Source organism: Papilio machaon, chromosome 10 (assembly GCF_912999745.1).
Source record: "Papilio machaon chromosome 10, ilPapMach1.1, whole genome shotgun sequence".
Lineage (NCBI taxonomy): Eukaryota > Metazoa > Arthropoda > Insecta > Lepidoptera > Papilionidae > Papilio > Papilio machaon.
In genome coordinates, this window is record NC_059995.1 from 5,200,608 (window position 1) to 5,225,768 (window position 25,161).

The 25,161-nt window shown below is 31.9% G+C and overlaps 1 protein-coding gene across 1 annotated transcript; it reads right to left on the bottom strand.

The window, feature by feature from the left end:
• Positions 1-2,200: 2,200 nt before the first annotated feature.
• On the bottom strand, positions 2,201-22,524 carry LOC106718157. The gene is made up of 8 exons (XM_045679794.1): positions 22,513-22,524; positions 21,823-21,923; positions 6,087-6,240; positions 5,150-5,335; positions 4,639-4,862; positions 4,230-4,446; positions 2,961-3,164; positions 2,201-2,673 (listed from the first exon to the last, which is right to left on the bottom strand). The coding sequence occupies exons 1-8, from the start codon at positions 22,522-22,524 to the stop codon at positions 2,536-2,538; spliced, it is 1,236 nt and encodes a 411-aa protein (XP_045535750.1). The 3' UTR covers positions 2,201-2,535.
• Positions 22,525-25,161: the final 2,637 nt, after the last annotated feature.

Here is a 25,161-nt window from a genome sequence, read left to right on the forward strand (position 1 = left end):
AATTAAATCTGAAATACAATAACAAATAAATAATATAGATATGTACATATTAATTTTAATAATACTAAAAATACATTTACATTATGAAATTGAATACGGACTCGACAACACCTAAACAATAGCAATGACTTTATGTACTTATTGTATACGAGTAAATAGTTTATTTACACGGAAAAATTTTAATATATTTACATTACACAAATTGAAAATTATATATTTTTGGTATTTTATAAGAATTTTTGACCAACTGAAAAGATATTAAATTAAAAGTGTCTGTAACTTCAGTAAGATTATTTTCATTTTAATAAATATATTATATATACGTAATAACGTATATGAACTGAAAAGCACGTATAGTTAAATCGGTGACGGGACCATATTTAATAAGTTAATAATTATATCTCAAGAAATTTTATATAATTTAATTGATATTAATTATGACGCGTTTTATACGATTTAGTGCGATTTTCTTAGACTGTTATATTTTCTTTATTAAATGACTAACATTCCTTATACAGACATTAGATTAAATATGATTTAGATATCTGATAAATTTGATAACTTATTTTTAAGTAAATTTGATTATATTAATATATTAGACGTATATATATATATATATATATATATATATATATATATATATATATATATATATATATATATATATATATATATATATATATATAATAATATATATATATATATATATATATATATATATATATATTATATTAAATAATACTGTTAACGCTATAAACGTTTTTGAGCAACATATTGTGAATGTCATTAATTTATCCAAATAGAATACTGACTATTTACGTATATAATAACTTAAAAACTAAATATTTGATTATAAAAAACAAACAATCTTGGACTGAAGAAATTACGAATCTTTTGACACTCTCTAATCAAAGTTGGTTCTGGAGTTTAGGCTCAAGACAACAGACAAGAAACATATAATAAAAATTAAGCATAAAAACATATCTAATATACCAATGAAAATCATAATGGTGCAATTTCATTAATCGTTAACACGTACTGATAATATTCAATGGTCGATGTAAAGCAAGTGTCATCGTGAGGGAAATTAAAAGACGATTATAATGCGCGGTTAAGAAAATTTTATAACGCATGCAAATAACGGTTCTCATATGCGACCTACAGCATGTGTGAACAGAAATCACACGAACTCGCGCTGAACGCTAACGACAATCAGTTGGGCATAAATTTTAGATTTTAAATGGCATTGATACTAAGTGGTCCTCTTATTATTATGCAATGCAGATGACTACAATATATATTTGAAATATTGTTGCAAATGTGAAATGAAAATGACCGATATCAAAAGTAAAACAGCAGAATATTATAAAATCTTATTTTGGTACAGTTTCATGAAAGAAAAATGAACAAATAATAAGTTTTTTTTGAGTAAGAGTTATGACATCATGGTTTCAAATTTAGAATTTATTTTTTATTAAAAATTTGGAAATTGTATGTATTTAAGAAAGTGTTGTTTTTTTTTATTTTTTATTTTAGATATTCGGTAATCTATTTAGTAATACAATTATGCATAAAAACTATTTGGTTGATTCATAAAATAATTAAAATGTCAAGAAAATTAAATTACACAAGTGGATATAAATGCTTTTGTTGTTCTAATTGTAAAATAAAATTAGACAGTGTTTCAATTACATTTTAACTTAAACATGTCAACCCGTTTATCGCCGCTGATATTGGACATTATCAGAAATCATGATTACTGAAATATGTTTATGAATAGGCTTCTAAAATGCGATCTTGACAGATAAATATCATAATTACGTATAGCGAAATCAGTTTTGGTGATACATTTGAGAATAAAATATACTCTTATATAACCATGTTGACGTTCTAAATATCAATCAACGGCGGTCAAAGGGTTAAAACACACACTAAACTGTGTCTCACTGTATTTTTGTAGTAATACAGTAAAATATTTACGCATTAGAATAGACACTGATGTCATTATGCGAACAATTTCTAAATACAATCAGATCTCTCAGTTTTGTATCTGATACAAACACATACCGAAAATGGTTAATGTTATAAAATATCCAGATATATTATAAAATAACAATAGTGAAAATTACCGAAGTAAATATTTTTTTTACAAGATATAAAGAGCTATTTTTTATTTAGTAATATTTGAAATGGACTTTGTATTGTATATAACAAAACTATACAGATAAATTTCAATGCAGGCTTAATACTTATAATTACTTAAGACCATAGAGTTTCAATATTGTCACGACGTGACGCTACCGAAAAAGCTTGCAGACATGTTACCTTATCTAATGCTATATTTCATGCGAAATTTCGAGAAACATTACGATTTAAGAGAAAGAACACGATTCTTTTATCAAGTTTCTCTGGTAACGATTAACGCGATAATATTAACCTTCCATGGCCGTATAATTTTAATATCTATGATATAAAGAGACCATTTTAGATATACTTGTAAATTTGTACAATCAGGGAGATGCTTCGAGAACCGGTTTAAGTGGGACACGTTTTTAAATATACATCCTTTTCAGCGTTGACCCGCTTGAGAAGGTCATCTGCCCAGCGGTGCGCTGTGCGGTCCACTGTCGACGGCACCGTCAGACATTGCTGTCCGCCGTACTCACACGCCATCTGTTACATTTATCACTAATTAATACTTAATATGTTGTGAATGACTTCAAAAAGTCCTTGAACTTAGGAAGGAACATAACACTTAAAACAAAGAATAACCTGCATGCCAAGTTTATACGATTTTTTTTGTTAAAATTGTGTTCTAATGATACTATGACAGTTTTACCAACTTGTCAGATATTCCTTCAACGCTGAAAACTTTAATAGTATAAGAACAGTAGAATTGAGCTCTTAAATATTTATCGAGAAATATATTATGTAGTCATACAAAAAGGTTCAGCATATACCCGATAGTGGTGCAGCAAGGCTCGGTCAGTGGGCACGCCGACGGAGCTGGCGCCGGGCGCGAGTTCCCACACGAAGTGGTTGCCGAGCTCGACGGCGTCGCGCGGCCGCAGTGCGTACTTGCTGCGATTCTTGACCGCGTGCGGCGCGGCCCAGCGACGCGTCTTGCGTGACGTCAACAAAGGCGCCGGGGCTTCGGCGTCGTCCTGTACATCAATCATGTGAGTTCGTTCACAACTTATTAATATCTTACTAATATTATCAATCAATACATAGTATAAAACAAAGTCGCTTTCGCTGTATGTCCGTATGTATGCTTAGATCTTTAAAACTACGCAACGGATTTTGACGCGGTTTTTTTTAATAGATAGAGTGATTCTTAAGGAAGGTTTGTATGTATAATAAATGCATAATATAGTAGAGAAACACTGATAAATTTAAAGTTTTCTAATGTGACGTCGTAAATAAGCACGTTTTTTTGCGCTTATATTGCAAACGCTGGCTGAACCCTACGAGATAGACCAAAATAATGTACTACAGTATTGTTCACCTTAAAAAGTTCAACAAAAAAGTCCGCGATGGTATATGTCTATCTCTTAGGGATAACCCAGCATAACCATTTTTATTCTTTTACGAAGTGATTTTAAACAATACAGCATTAATCCTTATCCATTTAAGTACCTTAAATAAATTGTGCATTTATTCTGTAGTAGGTATATTTTACATTGCACCCGTGCGAAGCCGGGGCGGGTCGCTAGTAATATTATAAATGCGTACATGTTTAGTTGGATGGATGGATGTTTGTTTGAAGGTAGAACGGCTGCATGGATTTTGCTGAAATTTGGTATAGATGTAGGACACAGTCTGGAAGAACACATAGGCTACTAAATAAGTTTTTTTTTTATTCGGCGCGAACGCAGTTTCGGGCTCCAACTAGTTCAAGAATTAAATCGGTAATAACAGAAGATAGTTTGAATATATGCAAAATATCCGCTAGTTGAGAGTTCTCTAAAAACCTCTATGAATTTCTAAGAATTTTCTAATTACACCCAGACCGATAAAATATGTTCAGTGGCGACATTTGCTAGTTATATAGACATATATTATAGCTGAGAACTAAGTTTTGAAATGAACAAATGTCGGATCATATTACTGGCCTGGATTCTAATAATATTTGTCACATTTGAACATATTGTGTTCCGCTAGATGGCACCAATGTTAAAACACGGTAATGCTATCTGATCTATTTTAATAGCATAGATTTTACGAACCTCCCAGCCCAAGTAGAAGAAGGCGTTCCTAAACAAGAAGGCGGAGGGTGCCTTGGAGGGAGGGTTGTATGCAGCTCGCAGGGCAGTGAGCAGCGCGGACAGCGTGCGCTCGCGCCGCGGCAGCACCACCTCGTCCACGTCGATGACTAGAAGCCAACCAGCAGCTGACATTGACCGGTACAGGCAGTCGTTAAATGCCGCGAACTGACCCTCCGTCCTGCAAATATTCATTTGATATTTCAATTTGTTTCTTAATCTTGACGAAAAGTACATCCTGAGCAAAGGTTAGCAGCCAGTTATAAATATTATAACTCTTTATTTCGCAAGGCGATATGAACATTTTAATGAGAAATAAAGAAAGGAAAGTCGCGTGCAAATTACTGCGAACAAGCGAGCCGCGTCAACATACCTTATTTCGACTTTGGACACAATGGGCAGCTTCCAGGGCAGCAGCGTGACCAGGCCCTGCTTGCGGTAGTGCTCTATGAGGCAGGCGACTGGCGCGCTCAGGGACTCGTTGTACATATAGAAGTGGCTGACGCCCAGCAGACGGTTCAGCTCAAACCACTCCAGCAGCCAGTCGGCGCGAGCGTACGAAAAGTGAAACGGCTTCACGCACACGTGTAGAGTTTCCTAGTAAAATCGTGGAATCGAGTAATAATTTAAAAAAATATAGTTTACGTTGTAACAGATTTTTTTGTTGGAACTGATTAGAACGAAAGATAATTAGCTGTAAAACTAACGCATTAAGAATATATGATATAATGGGTTCTTAAACATTCCCTTAGTATAGATTTGCCATACTTGATATACACTGTGGGTTTCCGAGAACAACAATTATCAATTCTGAGACGTACGAGACCATTCGAGAGACGTTTACTTGTTTAAATTTCTCTATCATCTTACAAATGTGAACTTACCTCAATACCCTTCCTAGGATTGGTGTCGAGGACAATGAGCTGGTTAGTGGGCGGGCGGTGCTGCGCCGTGCTGGCCAGTACGGACAGCGACGCGCCGACCGTCTCCTGAGGCTTCACGCCTGTCTCACGTAGCAGGCATAGCACGTATGTCGCACTGTACTTCAAGTTCCAGTTCTCTCGGATAGGCTGGAACGACGAATTATATAATTTTATTTGCTTTATATGCTTAATAACTTTTAACGATGACTATACATTTTGTACACAGTCAAAGAAATTAATTCGCTTCCCACTTAGGATTGAATATCGTACAGCAAACTGTCACCATAAGAGCTATAATTTAGCACGAAGGTTAGCTATAACAAGTTTACGACCTAATTGCATTTTGAGCGTCAAATAACATAAAAATGGGTGTTAAATAAACGGCGTCGTCCGTACATAAAAGTTCAATTTCTCCTTTATAGCAGAATTATTACAATAAAGAATGTATATGTAAATTCCCACTACAATTCTCGCCGACTGTACTCGGATAACGTACCCTGTAAAAGATGCTATAAAATCCTTGCGGCTTCAACAAACTCACTTCTACTCTAAAACTTTGTTTGTCCTTTGTTTAAATGTAGAACCATTAAATTTAAATACAACATTAGAGCAGACTAACTATTTTATAATTCAACTTATTATAAAAAAAAAACAAGTACATTCACAAGAAAAAAAAATACTTTTCGATTCAAATTAAAAGATGAATTTATACTTTGGGATCTAAGGATTCAATTTTGAAATACAAAAATATGTTTATAGTATTATGAAAAAGGAGAATTATGTTCCAGGATAGGATGAAATAGATATCTCTACACAACTCTGAAGATCATCAGTCATCAGTCGGATATACAATAATTTAAGCTAACTACTAAAATTGTACATTAAATCTTCTCCATACCTTAACTCTGGCCTTCAAAGTGAGTGTCCTGTTGTCCGGCAACCACATTCGACAGATAACAGAGTCAGCACCGCGAGTCCGCGTGGCCGCAATCACTCGCACGGCGGCCAGCGTTCGTCTCTCCATGTACGCTGAGTACACGTAGAATCGAAACCTGAAACGATTTGTAACAACACTGTTAATATCATAACGTCTAAATATACGACGATTTCATGCATTCTTAAGTCTATCGAACTTTAGCTTTCAATGTTTCGACAGTGGAAATTATTAAATATTAAACCTTAGATTAGCTGTTGCAAGCGACCCCATCCGCGCAGAATTCAGAAAGAAAATTAGTAGGTAACCTATTTGTTATTCCAATGTATATTCTACATCTTTGTTAAATTTCAGTGAAACCCATTTAGCTGTTCAGGAGATACCTAATAACAAACTTTCAAACATCCATCTAAAAATTCGTATAAATGATATTAGTAAGATTTAGTCATTCCGAGGTATTCTCGCTCCTAGAAACAAACATCAATCTCACACTTAAATTAGTCAATTTCACAATTGGGTGTTCACAACATCACGAAAAATCATTTAGCAATTTAAAAAGAAAATGCAACAAAACTAAGATAAGTCCTTGAGGTACGTTATTGCGCGCTTTTTTAAACAATTATCAATCCTATTGATGATATGTCTTAAGTATCATTTATTAGTAAAATGAAGTGAATACTATTTAAAAAAAAAATCGTAAAAACTGAAATAGCCTAGTATTTAACTCTAAACACAAACACGCTGAACTAACGACACCGCCACACCATTAAAAAAACAATGCGTTTAAGCAAAAACGGTATCATTTTTATTTGAAAACTAGCTGTCGCCCGCAACTCCCTCCTCTCGGAACTAAAAAAAACCTTATTAGTAGCTTATATGTTCTTTCATACTATGTTCCACATCTGTGCAAAATGTCATCATATGTTGAGCCGTTCCGGAGATATCTTTAACAAAAAACAAAACAGAGAACAGAACAGAACAGAGAACAGAGTAAAGAACAGAACAGAGAACAGAATAAAGAACAGAACAGAGAACAGAATAAAGAACAGAACAGAGAACAGAATAAAGAACAGAATAGAGAACAGAATAAAGAACAGAGTAAAGAACAGAACAGAGTAAAGAACAGAACAGAGAACAGAATAAAGAACAGAACAGAGAACAGAGTAAAGAACAGAACAGAGAACAGAGTAAAGAACAGAACAGAGAACAGAATAAAGAACAGAACAGAGAACAGAACAGAGAACAGAATAAAGAACAGAACAGAGAACAGAATAAAGAACAGAGTAAAGAACAGAACAGAGTAAAGAACAGAACAGAGAACAGAATAAAGAACAGAACAGAGAACAGAGTAAAGAACAGAACAGAGAACAGAGTAAAGAACAGAACAGAGAACAGAATAAAGAACAGAACAGAGAACAGAATAAGGAACACCAATTTCATTTAAATCGGTTCAGTAGTTTTGGCGTAAAAACGAGACAGACATACAGAGTTACTTTCGCATTTATAATATTAGTAAGGAAAGTAAGGATTACAAAACTCATATAGACTTAAACAAAACAAGTCTTTAAGCTTTTTTTTATACTGACAGTTTATGCACTTGTATGATGATAAGTTAGTTAAGAATTAATTAGATAAATTAGTTTTTAGTTATTTTTTCTGCATAAGTTATAATAGCAATAAGAGTTAATAAATAAATATTTTTTAAATGTCTTTGTTAATCAAATATGTACAAATATAATGAAATAAGTCAATCTATTAGTTAAATTAAAATTATTTGCTCTAATCCTAAAGGTTAAAAAGCTTGCCGTAAGCTTGCTTATCTAAAATTAATTAATCACTCAACCTAGAAAGCATCAAATTAAAATACTTGTATTTACAGAATTTAGAAGCTATCTTCACGAGAAATAGATCGTCAAAACGCAACATTCAATTTCAAAACAAGTCATTAGCCAGGAATTAAATTTAAAAGCACCTGTGTAATCTCTGTCTAATCCTTACAAAACAATACATTTTTCCATTTCCCTTACACAAAAAAATAAATCTAAAGAGCTTTTCCCCAGACCTTGATTAAATTTCCACGAACCCGGACAGCCTTGCTAGCAACTATACGTGTTTTTTTTTTTTTTGTTTTAGTTCAGAATAGTATCAATATAAAACTATAAACTCTCGAAACTGGTCCAATCCGGAAGGGGAGGACTGTAAACAAGCGATTGCATTGAATTTAAAAATAAAAAATTCAAGTTATTGTAAACATTGTACAAATAATCATTGTTGCAAGGGATTGTATTTTTTACCGGCGTTCTATCTATTCCTAATACAATCCAGATTGGGAATCACCAGCGAGAATTAATTCGTATTAAATTTTATTATTAAGATTTAAATTATAATGAATCTGTTCATCGTTAAATGGCACGGCGTTATCTTTTAATATAATCAAAGCCGGGATAATTAATTCCCTAACAGTCGAGAACATTGTCCATTTTACGATTAATGAGTTTTCTTTTTTATTATAATACCAAAAAACATTTGAATAAATGTAAGCATATTAAATTTTTTTAACAATTGCACCAATAGATAAGTGGTCTAACATTAATTCTGTTTAGGCGCTTGTCGCGCGCTAAGTTATTTTTTCCCTATCAGAAAATACATGACGTTTATTTATAAAAGTGAACTCAAAAGATACACAACACATCTATTATAAAATCTTTCCAAAGAAAACAGTGGTTTGACTGGTTTTTCAAATTAAAACTCTCAGAAGTTCTTTGTTTCGAACTGGTCTTTGTTTTGGATCATTTTCATTCTTTGTGTACACAGCTACCATTTATGTTTCATTTTAATTCAGCTTCTTTCTAACTTCAACAACTGTTAAAACTCTGTAATACGTTTTTTCAAAAGCCTATAATTGTTATCTACATAACTCATTAATGAGTATATAAACAACTTAACGCATGCCAGGTTCAGTAGTGGTATAATAGTTACTAATAACAATTGTATTATCAATACATATGTTATTATTTAAATCGGGATGAAATGGTGGACCAGGATCGCCTGCATTACTTTTGTTAAGCTAAATCAATACAAAAATATACCGTCATCTGTCACATTCATCCATGAATACGAGTATGTCAGCAATGGAAATCTATACTTAATAAAAAAGCTTAAATGAACTTCCAACTATTTGTATCAACTTTCAACCAAATCAACGCTCAGTATCGCAGAGTTAGTTTTAATTTTTCACTGGATTGCCGATCAAATGAAGCATAAACTGCACAGAAATATTTATTCGAAAACTTTAAAACTGCGAACACATTTTAAATGTTCCATTTAGTTTTCCACTCGGCATCAAAAATAGCTATGACGTGATGATTGACGTAGTGATTAATAAAAAAATACGACGAGCTATTATATTTTCCATACTGTAATTGTATATATTGTATATTCAGATTTTACTGCATTAATGAAGGAAGCTGCAACAAAACATATAAAACTAAGAGTACTTTGCTAAGAACCTCATGGTAACATGTCAACTATTCGAGCATTATACCAATGCAATTCTAAAACTTGTTACCGGAAATTGATCCTATTTCCACTTTAATTTTCCATCAAAATCAACAGCTATGTAATATCTCTGCGAATTTTTTACATGAATATTGAACAATTTTACGGTTTGTGCACAATCATGAGCGGATATGAAGCCTCTTAGAATCCCCACTGACTCGCGATACGCTACAGGAAATGGAAAGTGGAATGACATCGAAAAGCGAATGAGCTGTCGCATAGTTACTAAGTTATTTGTGTTATCAAAAATATCCTCCTAAATAAAATCCATTGTATCTATGAATTTCTCTTTAATTATAATATGCCTTAGCAATAAAGAGGTGTAATCCTAATCAAAGTCAGCATATTATGTATTACTTTTCCATACACCTCTATCAGCCGTCATATCTCAATACACATTTTCACACAATCCATCCATTCTTTTTAGATCATCCTCCTCTAATATACTGTTCGTAAGAAACGGGATTCTTACCACGATTAGGCTGTTTGAGCTCCCGATATTTCAGCACAGTTGCATGCGCCATGTTCACGGGTTGCCTGGTGTTGAAACAGCCTAATCGTGGTAATAATCCCGTTGCTTACGAACAGTATATTAGTAAAAACCACGAAAGTTTGAAGTTATACATCCTCCTCTAGACACACATCTATTTATTAAACCAATTTATTCTACAAAAATCCTACGATCCTGCAAATTTAGACAATGTAACATTCGATTATCGTTATCGCTAGTAGAATCAACAAAATGTGTCAAAATGTAAAGGAAAAATACGTGAAATGCACGTGACATATTGAAAATTATTCTTCCATACATTTTTGATTGGCGACTTCGCTTATCGAATGTTACTTTGTCTAACCCCCCAGAACATTAATATCGATTTGAAAATGTTATATATTCTTGGTACCGAATAACTAAAATGTTTTACTTTGAAGCAACAACGCTACACAACACGATAGACAGTTTCAAAATTACAAGAGTTACGACTGGTAACTTCGCTTTCAACAAGTTTGACTAGAGTCTAGGAAGTAGACTTTACCTCAGTAAAGTCTTACAGCAATAGACACAGAAATATAGCTTGATAGAGGCAGGAAATATTACAGCCAGTAAACTTAAATTGTAAAAAAGTTAAAATTAGCACAGTTTCTTGAAAAGATCATGATTGTTAAGAGAAGATCGGATTTTGATTGGTGTATAGCATATAAAAAGTTATTGAAGTTTCATGGACTTCAAAATTAACTAAGAAAACATTAACTTTTGACTCCAGAATATTCTTTATTCAAGCATCTTTGAGTACAAATTATGGTTAATACACAAATACTTTGGATTTAAAAGATTGCAAATATTACGCATAGCGTGTGCACGGCTTAGTTTCAGACAAAGGTTTCGCAACACATTTAAACCTTGACTTTGGTGCGCAATAACGCAGCATAAAACAAATAAAGCAACGTAATAAACATTACAACAGGCGCTTCAAGCGGTAAAGCTGAGACGTAGGAAATAAACGGAGCGGCCTAGGAAATGCCAACGACACCTTGAAATTCAGCTACGAAATGGTATCTGACAACACCAAAATTGTTGAATATTAACATTCCATTCCTTTCACAGGAATCCTTATTTACTATCTAATTACGAGGCATTTAATGGTTGATTAAGCAGTCGCTCATAAACCACATAACTTTGAGTACCGAAATGAGTAAATTTACATTAATTTAATGTTTAGTTACATTTTTTACATTTATTGTTGATTCAATGTTTATCAAAATATTGCATCGTATATCGAACTTAAAAAATAAAATAAAACAAGTTAAGCTTTAAATTTTAAATAACACAATCAACGTTTCATGTATCATTAATTACTCATTGTTAATCAAGAATTTATTAAGGAGTATGCTAAACGCTTTGCAAACACTTGATAGCATAGTTAAGCGGAGTACAGTTGCCGTACCGCAATCTCATTAGATCAGTCAACAAACAATGCGCCTTCAACTATTTGTTTTGCTCTAGAAACAATTTAATCTACGGACAATCTTTGTCTAGTTATTCAGGACACTTTTTATAACTCCTTGTTTTATAACTTAGAACTATTGTTCTTAACAATGTTGCAACTGACATAGACACGTCTGTGCATTTTTTTATAATAAAAATATAAAAATTACTATAGTTATAGAGATTTAAATGATGACTTGATTTTTTTCTTGAGCTTTATCGTTAGCCTTGTCCACTACTAGATATAGGCATTTGAAAATCCCTTTCCCTGTCTCATACAGGTCTGTACATTCAAGCATTTCTAGTCTTATATCTAATATATAAAATTCTCGTGTCACAGTTTTCGTCACCGTACTCCTCCGAAACGGCTTGACCGACTCTCATGAAATTTTGTGATCATATTCAGTAGGTCTGAGAATCGGCCAACATCTATTTTTCATTTTTTTTATTTTTTTTAACTGCGCGCGGACGGAGTCGCGGACGACAGCTAGTGTTTTATAAAAGACTGGTTTGGTACGTCTGGAAAGTTGTTGCAGTTTATTCCGCACTTGGCCCCTATTTCAAGCCTCGTGTCTGTAGGTTAAGTTTATATGCAAAGGTTGTGTTGGTAAAAATAAAAGTATGAATATAAAGCAACATAATTAGCATGCGCCGGCACCGAGCCTCTCATTAAGTTTTGCAAACAATCCGTGATGCGCCCCACTTTTTCACCGGTTCACTACCTAACGGAATATGCAATATTTCAGTACTTTTAGAGAACTGTATCAATAAATACGGGTATATTTTTAAATTTAATTTCTCTCACGTATTCCAGGTACAGTATAAAATAGTCATACGATGACTGAGAGCTTTGGTAATGTTATTTGTAACAATCTGTTTATTTTTCATACCCATTATATAAATTCGTTGATTCCAAAAATGGAGGTGTGAATACGAAGGGGATAGCTCTAGTAGTTTCACCATGAATGTTTAGTTAAAAGGTATGCCTATGTGTCAAAAGAATAAATGTATTTTTAAATTTTGTATGAAACTTATACATGTATTATATTTTACTTATGTCAATATATTAGGTAAACTATATTTTATATAATACATATCGGATATAGTTGTTTTACAAAACAGAAAAGGGTAACAAAAAACGATTCACGAATATGAAAAAGAAAAACAACAATAACATAACAGCTTTAGAATTCTCGTTTATTCACAATCTGATTGAATTAACACTTGACTGGCTTCGTCTTTGAAACAGTATACAAAGCTTCCAACACACAAACTCGTGTACAAAGGTCTCCCTTTACATAATGTATATAAGTTTTTGATATGACCTTAAAACTATTACTGCATGAAATTATAAATAACCTATACAAAATTAAACGCTTATTACCTTTAGAAGGAGCAAATACAAGATTAACCATATAATTTTCATATTAATCTTAAACATATGTTGATGTGCAGTGATCATATTTTTTTTTCTTCAAATTTACTTCTATTTTTCAAATTGATGCTACCTATTCTATTGTAAAATAATATATAGAAATACTAGCTTTTGCCCGCAAATCCGTCCGCGCGGAATTACAAAAAAAAACTTAATTTGTTGCCTATATGATCTTCCAGGTTATGTTCTACATGTATGCCAAATTTACGGTTAAATCAGTTAAACTGTACTGGAGGTACCTAACAAACATTAATCCATCCATCTATCTAAACTTTAGAATTTATCATATTAGTAAGATTTAGGACCAAACAAGATTCTCACAAACAAACATTTGACTAATGCTCATTTAATTTTACCATATTAGTATTACCAGTCCACCACGTAGTGATAAACAAATGTGTTAAAAGTAAAAAATTCACTACAATTCAAAGCAACAACGTTTAAAGCAAAAGAGTACTATCTCTCTTCTTTCTTCTTATTTCTAAAAATTCAAGAATTCAAATCCTACCTGTTCAATATGCGTTCGCTGTAAACTTGCTCTAAGCTAATAATGTAGTTTAGTTTATAACTCTATTATTAGCTTTATTGATGCAAATTAGGATGTAGCGTATATGTAAATTAGTCAATGAGCTAACTAGTTAATTGTACATTATGAAGTTTGCGTCCAGCGCACCGTACTCCTAACTAAAACTAAACGATATTATCGGAATAGCTAAGTTGTGTCGCGTTATATACATTTATATAATATCTAATCCATTAAATTAATTACATTGCAATTTTCCAATTCAATGAAAATTAATTTAATGGAAAATCGCTGCTGAATTTTCATATTACATTGATTTATTTGAAAGCTTTCATTAAATGGGAACATTATATGTCAGCATGTAGGTTGTTTTCATCAAGGTTGTCTAATTTCAAATGTAACAAATGTGAATCCTAAGTTGTAAAGTAGCTGTACATTCATTTATTAAACTGAACTGAAAAACATTTTAGTCTAGAAAATAAAAACTTCAATAATAATTTTCTTCATATTCGTAGCGAAAAGCCATGTTTTACTTAATAAATCATAAAATATAGTGGTATTTATAAAGAATTCATACAGGCTTCTGCCGCTGGCGGAATATTTTCTCGTTCTTAACATTATTGTAACACGTTATTGTACTTAATATTCGGTTGCCGACATTCCGCAAATAAGAGAACTTCCTCAGTGTTGAGAAACTCACACAAATTATTTATTATTACATACATTTTGTACATATACAAAATATTAATACAAATATAATAATATACGAATTAATTTATTTTCATATTTTTTGAAGATTTTCCAGAACAAAAACCGATTTTCATATTCAATGCTGCGTCTCATCAAGTTACGAGAGTTTTAAAAAATTAATGTTACGTTTTTACTCAGCAATTCTTAAAATACAAGTTTAATCAGGTGAAGTTTATCTTGTAATTACCAGAAAAAAAAATATAGCGTAACATATTGCCGGTACTGATCATATTTAATGAATAAAAACATGAAATTACAATGCGAATGAAAAAATTATCTTACTAAAAACCTAAACCAAATTGTTTGATTTCAATAAAATTTTCATTCGCGATAGCATATATCTATCTTTTATAGTTTTCTCACAATAACCATTTTTTTCTTCAGAAACATCAATTATTATTAATAAAATGACTCGTAATATTTTGTTTGTAAAAAGTATTGCCCGTCTATTTTTCTAGGATTTTTTTATTTAAATTTGTTTTTAACTTTACTATTGTTGAGTAAAAAAATAATAACTGCACATTAAAGATCCTATATTATGTATTCCAGTAATTAAAAAAAGAGTATTAAATATATAAACCTTTAAAGCAACGATAAACGAAACGGTTGTTTCGTATAAACTTGATCCACTTAAATCTTTTCATAACCGAGATTTTCAGTCTATTCGGGACCAGTTTAGTGGAAACGGATCCTATTACGGTGAAACAAAACAAATATTTAGGTTCCCGATATAATGTTATTGAATACTTATTTCATTTCTATTTTATTTTATACATTTTCTTTTTTGAAGCGTGCTTTTAACGATGTTGGAAACTGACGCGTTAGGTATCAAGATAGCACGTATAGAAAATACGATACGTGCTTATAATCCCAGAATAAATTTGTATGTTAGCGATCGATTATTAACATCGTCTGTTTATAAACGGTCTACAAATGTAATAAACTGTCAACAATATTCCGTTGCCAACTAGACAGCTAGACTGATTGATGTGTCATCGGTGTAGAGATTCAAATTTTTTACACTTTAAAAGTTGACTATAATTTGATTTTTATACTTATTATGGTTTAAATTACGCAGGCGTCTATTCATTTCAGCAGCATGATATGAGTTAATGTATTATACGCATGCTATTTGATGATTTATTAATGTTTTAACAATGGCATGTAGGCAATTTAAAACGCGCGAACCTTGTAGTAAATAGTTACAAGATACAGGATGTTGTAGATACACACAATCTGATAAAAATGATCGTTCGAACGTGAACAAAGGCTTAGATGCGAAAAACAAGCGCTACAAAATGAATAGCAGATTATTCTGACATCGATCGAATTTTTATTAGAAAATTTATTTGAAAATTATTGTTACCTATTTCATGTTATCCAAATACAAAACTTGGTAACATATTAAATTAAAGTTGTGGTTTGCGGTATTGTTTCATCCAAATATTGCGTCGGTTTTGTGGCTTGCCATTTGTAACATGTTGCTTCAAAATAACAAATAACTTTAAAAGTTCATATAAAGCTTTTTAAATTTAAATAATTATATGCATGAATCATGTAGAATAATTGCAAAGAAATTTCATTTATTCATGTTTCTATCTCATTCTTTATATCTATACTAGCTGTCGCCCGCGTCTCCGTCCGCGCGAAATTAAAAAAAAAACATAACAAGTAATAAGAAATCTTTCCGACTGTAATCTACGTCTATGCCAAATTTCATCGAGATCCGTTAATCCGTTCTGGAGATACCTTCAATCAATCATCTATCTATCCATACATCCATCCATCCAAACTTTCGCATTTATAATATTAGTAAAATTTTCATGTAATCAAGCACACGCCGAATACTATAAGTGTTTGATTTTGTATTCTGTAAAAAATACGAACTGTAAATACCTTTCCCATAGAAATAAATCTATAGTACGAGTATAAGTTAAACTAAATAAAAAGATATTTTCCCTAAGTCTATGAAACTAATCTCACAAGCGAAGGGTTTGATAAGAGAATGCGTTGAGGACACTCGAAAAAGGCCTAACGACGTCTATTCAAAACAGAAACTACGAGTATGTTACCAAATTGTCGTTATATAACAAAAACAACTTATATATAATCATACAAATGTCCATATGAACAGTACAGTCGAGAATGTTTATTTTCTATCCATTTCGCTAAAATGTCATTTGACACTCATATTTCGATTAGATCGAATACACATACGTACTAAAATATCCACTTACTAGAGATTACATCCTAAGTCGATCAAACAATCTTCACAAAATATATAGCAAGTTTGTAAAACTTTGTAGCATTTCCCACCACAATAATATAACTACAAAAGTATAAAGTTTTTTAGTCTGTTAGAATAACAGTATCGTAAAAAAGGTTATAAAATTTGACGCCCTTTAGTTTAGGTACTATTTGAGTGAGTACCTGTCTCGTCTTTGACTCCCTAGAGATTACGTTCCAATAAAATATTAAATGCAGCAGTAAGAAACGTCTCTATCAAAATATCCTACTATTTGTTGGATTACTCATTAATATTTTATAACTCCCTCACAGTCCTACTTCTTCACGCACATTTGCCTTAACTGAAAAGCGTCTACATTTTAAATAAAATACATTACCACGTCTGAGTGCCCTCCGTATAAAGAATATCGTATTGCTTAATTCACTGTGAACTGAAATCCATTTAGTGCTCAGAGCGTTCGCGGAATGCAAACGCACATTGCCAATTCACTGTGACTGACTTTGACTGATGGAATTAACATAGAACATTAATGACTAGAGACAACTCTAACTGTCACATAAGATTCCAGAAAGCAGCCCCTTAGTGTACATATAATTATACTAATATAAAACTCATTTAATAGTATAATTACTCTACACTAAGAGGCTGTTATGTTACCTTAATGCCATATATTAGTGATTCTGAGGAAAATGAAAAACAGTAACACATTCATAGAATGTAATTTAGTTAAATAAAAAAGTCAAAGCCGTCGTCATTGAAAGTCTACAAACCGTTTACGTTTAAGGATCAAATACTTAACCATTTCCGTTTAAAATATCTTTTAAAACTATTCCATGGAATATTTCCATCTCGGAAACAAAGAAAATTTATCTCACAGATGCCGGAAATTTCTTTTGAGCGAAATATTAAAAGACTTCATTTTCAAACCGCTATGATTACAAAGTGCATATTCTAAAGCTCAATGCAACGCCTCAGACGGGTAGCTCCGATGGAATTATTGTTATTATTTTTTTTTTTTGAGAAAACGTTACACTCGGAAGCATAACTGTAAATAATTTTATTTCAAAGAACATTTGCTATATATAACTTATCTCTACTAAAACAAATAAATTAATATAACATACTTAATATTAAGAACAATTTTATTTACACTATTTAACTCGCGTATTTTAGTGTTTTACTTCAATCATCTCCAATAAACTTTGCCTTAGAACTTTATATCGGATACGTAACGTATGAGTTTTAACAGCCTGACATATTACTCGAACATTGTTCGCGTTAAACTCACGCTAATATCCCAAAACCGACAGACTTCAGTGTACTAAAACAATTAAAAACTTTTGACTAACAAACTTGTACGTACCTACGTAACAGGCTACAACCAACATAAATCCGTAGTGTATCTCTTGTTAGAATTAATGTGTATAAACGTGAGGGAAAATTCATAAAAATATGTCACATAAAGGAACACTTTATATTGAAGTACTCTTTAAAAATAGAAACATTTCCTTAGGGGATTACAAAAGTGACTTTCAATTGAAGGCGTCACAAGAGAACCGCGTATTCGCGTCGAAAGCTTTTCACATTTCTTACCACAATATTATTTATGTATACGTAGAGAGCAAACACAAAGTATTTGATTTGAAAGCGACATGATATTTTATTTGACATATTCAAAAGAAGTTACAAGAATGAAGCGGAATAATATAGTTTTAAAATTATTACAATAAGAAACGTATAAACGTAAGAAAAGTAACTTAAAAAAATCGTAACCGAGTCAAGTGAATTGAGGTTAGTTAAAATATACTTTTTTGTATATAATGTATTTATTAGTCGTATTCGATTTTCAATATACAGGTAAACAAGAACGAGTTGGTAATAGTGACTATTAAAATTAACCGAGACTACAACAATGATACTCAACAGCGCTTACTGTTGCCCAATTAAGTGTTTAATTACAAAAGTTTTACAGCGGGAAACTGTTGTAACTTTAATTGCTAACACTTTGCGAGATCCACGTCACTTGTGAGACATTTGATTTGATGTTTCATTTGAAATGTAGATAAATTGAAAAGATACGTGCTACAGAATGTGAGACTAATTGGTTTAACGATGGCAGTCAAAGTGTTGAGAGATTAATTGATAAATGAGGCCATCAAATGTAGCAAAATTCCCCATAAATGAGTATTATTGACATTGCCTTTTGTGAACGTAAATGAAGCTTTTGACTTAAGACGTTTGAATACGGCTATATTTGCTAATTTTATGGCAGTTAACTAGAATTTAAACACAGAAAACATTCGTAGAATATTTTAATATCAGATATTTATATTGTAGCATGTCATGTGACTTTCGAAACCAAATAAATTTAGATATTTTTAAATCAATATCCCTTGTTTATGTTAACGAATTAAGTAAATAACGATTTGAATTTTTGATTTGAAAACGGGGAGTGGTGTGCCGAGGCGAGTGCTCTTCAAGCCACGAGCCTCTTGACTGAACCCTCGAAGTGCAGATTCAGTTCTTAATAGCAAGAGAAGGCAAAGTGATCCAGAATTTAAAAAAAAAATCCGTAAACCAGAATAATATTATAGGCTTATTTCACAAAAGTAACCGTACCTATACAAACAAGAAACTTTTTCTTGAATGATTTTTTTTTCTTTTGGCCATTTGACAATTACTTTAATAAGCGTTGGTTTCTGAGACCAAAATGGATATAGGAATGACGTCATTCCTCTCGCTATCTTTGATTAAACAGAGATAAAAATTTGATTTAATTAGGAATTTTGATATCAGAAACCAACGATAATTGATACATCTTTTACTTATTGGGTCTAATTATACAAAATGTTTCGTAGAAGTACTTCCTGTATCAGTTTAATCTTTTTTACGTAACATATTACTTGTAGGAAAATGTGCTCCAAACAAATCATTTCAAAGCAAGTTTTGTTATTGATTCGGAACATGTGTCTCGTAGTGTCATTATTTAACACTCAACAGACGTTAACATGACCGCTGTTGCGCGAGGATTAAATTTGTAACGAGGGTCACATCGTAAATTCGTTAAAAAATTAGACCGATTTAATTTTATTATCACTTTATGTAACTATTGATAACTAATTCTAATTTTGTAATGGAATATTGTACGCATACAAAAACTACAAAAACAAAAGTATGCCTTCTATATTTCGAGCTGCCGTGGCCAGAGTTCAAGTTGATATGATGATCGCCAATCTTCATTAGGAGATGGCACCAAAAGAAGAAGAAGAATGTAATATAGTGCAATGTTTGATTCCTTGTGAAAAAGTTAAAAATAGCAATAAAAGAAATAAAAGACATGAATAAAACTAAGACAGCTATAAACAGTTAACAATTAACTATTTTTAGCCTTAATAAATAAAAATAAAATATGTATGTGAATTCATTCCTCTTTATTACTGGAATCTCATAGAACGTGTAAGTTATTTTACTTTATTTTTGTGTATTAGTTTAATTACTTTCATGAATGTTAACAAAAAACTCATTACTTGTTAAAAGAGAGTTATTCATGATCCAGTAATGTATTGCCTGCAGTAACATTCCGTAACATCGTTGCCGGGAAAATCCTGCAGGATTTTAATTCGAAAGCAAGACGAGTTAGCACTTCACTATTAATTATCTAAGCAAAAAACATTCTGCATTAAAAAGGATATGCTTTGAAAAATTAAGCAAGAAAACTAACACAAAAAATGATAGCATGAAAGAAAATCTGTTGACTAATATTACCGCCATCGTTAAATAAAAATCAGAAACTTATCAGTTGTAGTGATAATTTTTATTCCTACTACTAAAACCTATAAACATTCTAAACTATTGTAAGTATTTTTTTAGTATAACAATTTTATAAGTCTATAGAATACTAGCTTTTGCCCGCGACTCCGCCCATCCGGAATTTTTAAAAAATGTGCCAAATTTCATCAAGATCCATTGAGCCATTTCAGAAATACCTTCAAACTTACATCCATCTAAACATTCGCTTTTACAATATGTATTAGTACGATTAAACGCTATGTGATAAGTGAATGTGACCAGAACAGTGTATATTCGACACAGTTGTGGTAAGCATTAATATAGATAACAATATGCGTTGGTATCTATGGTATCTGATGCGTTGATCGAAATACTGTCACGCCACATTCAAAGATTTATATGCTATGTCCATGTCGGTATGTCATTTGATATACCGACATGGACAGAGCATATAAATAGCATAAGCATATCACAATTATCTTACTAATATTATAAATGCGAATGTTTGCGATGGATGATCGTTTGAAGGTATCTCCGGAACGGCTTAACAGATGTTGATGAAATTTGACACGTTTGTAGAACATAGTTGTAGAAGAACACATGGGCTAGTTATTAAGTTGTTTTTAATTTCGTGCGGACGAAGTCACGGACGACAGCTAGTAGTCTATACTTAGTAGTTAATGAGTATTTACTATAGTTTTTTTATAAATAACTATGGGTTTCCGCTGCCGAAAGACTTGTACAAAAATCTATTGTCAATACTATTCATTTAACGAATTCAATTTATAATATATCTGGATTTCGCTGCAATGAAATTCATAGTTAGAATAAAATAACATATTAAATCACATTTGAATTTAATGTAACTAATTGTAACACATTGTCATAGGCAGCCATATTAAAAATGTAATATGATACTGTTATACTGTTGCATAAAAAATATTGTTGTCAAACAAAATAATTAAGAATCATTTTATCGAGACATTATCGTAATTTAAAGTGAATGTTAAAAAAATACATATCGAAACTCAACAATTACGACTGTTGAAAAGGCATTCATTTTTGTTAAACCACTGAAAGGATTATTGTCACCAATAAATCCTCTCGCAGCAGTAAATCACATTTATATTTCCACAAAATAAATGTAACAAAAGGGATTACTATTTATTCTATTTACATTCATTTATTTATTTAGTGTATTTATTTCATTATATAAATAATACTATTAAACTTCCATTCAAAGTATATGTACTTTAAAACAGCAAATTAAAAAACTATACATAGACACAAAAAGATCCATAGAATTTGATCAAAAATGTAGCTACAAATTTTTATAAGTACAGTTATACAATATAGAACTAAGCTGTCCATATTGGCAGTGAGTTAATTTTGAAACTAGTAGCTTGTACTCACCTTGTGCTGGCCACTGGCTGCCACACAGCATCGAGCGGTGCTTGCGCCGGCGGCGGTGGGTCGCCACCATCCCCGCCTGTCTCTGTTCGCCCTTCCCAATTCTGTAAACAAAATAAAACAGTAAAAATAAACTATATCATTCCTGCCTTTATCTCACTCTATGTACGGACGGCATTTAGATTCACCTTCCAATCGATCTTTCATTCGTATTTTTAGTTATCGATTTCCATTTCCAGTAGAATGGTGCGTGTTCCAAAAACACACTAATGCCTATAAGAAATGCCACCCCTCATCACCCCATCTGTTGTCCTGCGTGATTGTCATAATTAAGGCACTGACAGGATTCATGGATTATTGATATTATGAATAAAAGATGAGTTTAAACAAAACGGATATTAAATTATTTCGTTCAATCTACGATTTATTTAGGCCAAGAACAAAGCTGTGAACAGAACATACTTAATTATTTATGATATTTAATTACATCATTTTATATAACTTTTTTCTTTTACTAGAAAATAAATAACATGTTTAGTTAATTATTAAGTATATGCTTGCAAGAATATACGGGCCCGTTAATTATTTCGCCGCCATACGCCTTACTTGTCACATTAAAAGGCAGAAAACACCGTTATGTACAGAGATTACAGTTAGTTTACAATTAAATGCAACATACTGATAACCACATACCTTAGCAGCCATTGAAGAAGGCTTCTGGGCAAAAAGGATCCTGCAGTGGACAAACACAGGCAGACGATCATGGTGATGATATAAAAGTAAATAATATTTTTTAACCATTTAGTGTGTTAATCCAAACTTTAAAAAACTAAACCAATTCTTATCCCGACAATATCAAATTAACTCATCCCTAACTAACGAAGCTTGAATCATTTACTATCAACAAATGATAAAATATGACATGAATATCATGACATGAATACTTCAATTTTCTACGACGTCTAATGTAATATTCCGTTTGTGTCGAGGACTGGACGAGCGACTGCAGAAATACATTACGCCTTGTACGTGTAAGTGTAGACAAGACGCCACTACGTCTGCATATCACAATACTAGTCTACATTTTTAACAATCCGCATTAAAATACATTTTATAGTCGCTTATAGTAGCGAGATCAAAGTGAAAAAGTTATGCCCATTATAAAACTAAATCGTGAATACAACTTCAACGACATTCAAGTGGACGAAGAATTCGCGGCAGCGACGTGCAGTAGCAAAAAGTCTAATTTTGAACAGAATAGTCACGACAAACTATTTGCGTGGCAAACTTGCAATTTCTATGCACTGGTTATCTTGTATGACTAGCAAACATGCTGCTTACGACCTGGATGGTATTATGCGAAGGGAAATATCGCAACAGAAATAACTGGTACTATGATCAAACTATCTATGGCCCACTACTTTATCTGTACGGGTAAGTAATGGTCTTGTAGACCTTTTACTGGACTGACAAAAGAGTTTTTGGGAGTACATTGTCTTTATGTCTGGTAGATAATGATAAAAACTCTGTTACAAAATCTCTCAAATGTCAAAGTAAACGTTTAAAAATATGTTAGAGAAGAATGCAATTATCTTCAATATGTACATTATATCACGAAAGGATAACAATAACGTCACTCTAATTGACGTCGGTCGACAGGATGAGGGATGTTTAAAAAGCAAAAGAGAATAATGGACGGTCAAAAAGGTTACGCAATGCTTTGTGTGGAAAAACGTCAGTGTAAAAATAAAAAGTGTAATATGTCGAGGAAAATGTTTGTACTTTACACGATAATGTCGGTAAACTGCAGTGTAACGCTGTTATTTATCATTAGCAACACCGCCCTAGCTTCACTCACTGTTTATAAGATAAAAAAACGGGCCAAGTGTGAGTCGGACTCGCGCACCGAGGGCTCCGTACAAACCTGAAGGTATATAAGTAAAATTTAAGGTTTTCGCAATTTTTCATTTATCTGTGCTATTTCAAGATTCTGTGTTCACAGCGAGTACTCTGTAGATTTTGATTCCCCTACAAGTGTCGAAAATTTGCGGCATAAACGGCTGTATCTTTTAATTACGTTGGCTTAGTAGTTTGATTTTTTCACAGCTCCAAAGGACAGCAGACCTGAGTATTTTATATAAATTCTTAATACATCTATGTGAGCCTGAGAAAAAGGGTCTTGACAAACAGACGGACGGGTGGACAACAAAGAGATCCTATAAGGGTTCCGGATTTTCTTTAAACCCTAAAACATTCAAACCATTTCATTTTAACATTATATAATATTTAAAAAACGCAGAAACTATATGCCGCGTTCCGAAAATATACACATAATATTTTGTAAAATTTCGCAACACAATACAATAAAAGAATGGCTGAAATAAACGACAATAAAGTGCTTGTTGGAAAAATAGTTGTTTTTTCAAACTGTATTTTTGCTTGTTGTAATATTTGTGTCTGAATTTGTTACCAGTTTAACTGGAATTGATCAACATTACCAATTAAACTTTAATTTTGCTCTAAAAATTCGTCAGGTTAAATATAAAACGAACTAACGAGTTTAAAATAAATATTTTTTTACCACAAGTCAAAAACTAACTGCACGTTACAATTTACAATTAAGTAGAATATTTTGTTACATAAAAAACAAGTTTAAACCTTGTTTCACTGTTGTAAAAAAATATTAATAAGTTATTAATATTAACGAAATTGACCAGAATTACCATTCTGCTTTTTCATATTAAGATCGAGCTTGCAAGTTAGAGCTTTTCGTATTTCTCTGACCTAAGAGTTTCTGTATATTAAATACCACGCCAAGCTACAAACAATGCTTTGTGCGCTCAAAAATATGCAACGGCTTCCCTTACAGGATAATACAATTCATTTTTAAATTAAAATATATTTTTATCTAAAGAATGTGGTTAATTATTCGTATTTTGTAAACTGTAAACTAAAGCTACAAAATTTAAATACTTATCACAGAAAATTCAATTGAATTTATACGTAACTTAGTAATTAGGAAGAATGAATGCCTGAGATAACAGTTGATGTTTAATGAATAGGTACACTAAAAAGAACTAAAATTAAAAACCCGATAAATCGTTAAATTCCGATTACATTTTATTAGTTCTACGTCAATGAGCACGTTTGCTTTGAGAACGAAAACTTCGATTAGATGGAAAAGTTTCCACATCATTTCGCTAGAAGAATATCACTCGACCTAATCCTTGTAAATCCTTCAACCGATACTATTACTTATCTAAGATACTCGTAATTGCTTTATTTTTGTTAAAATGTTATTTGATATGTCAATTTACCATTTCAAAAACTACATGAATTTAT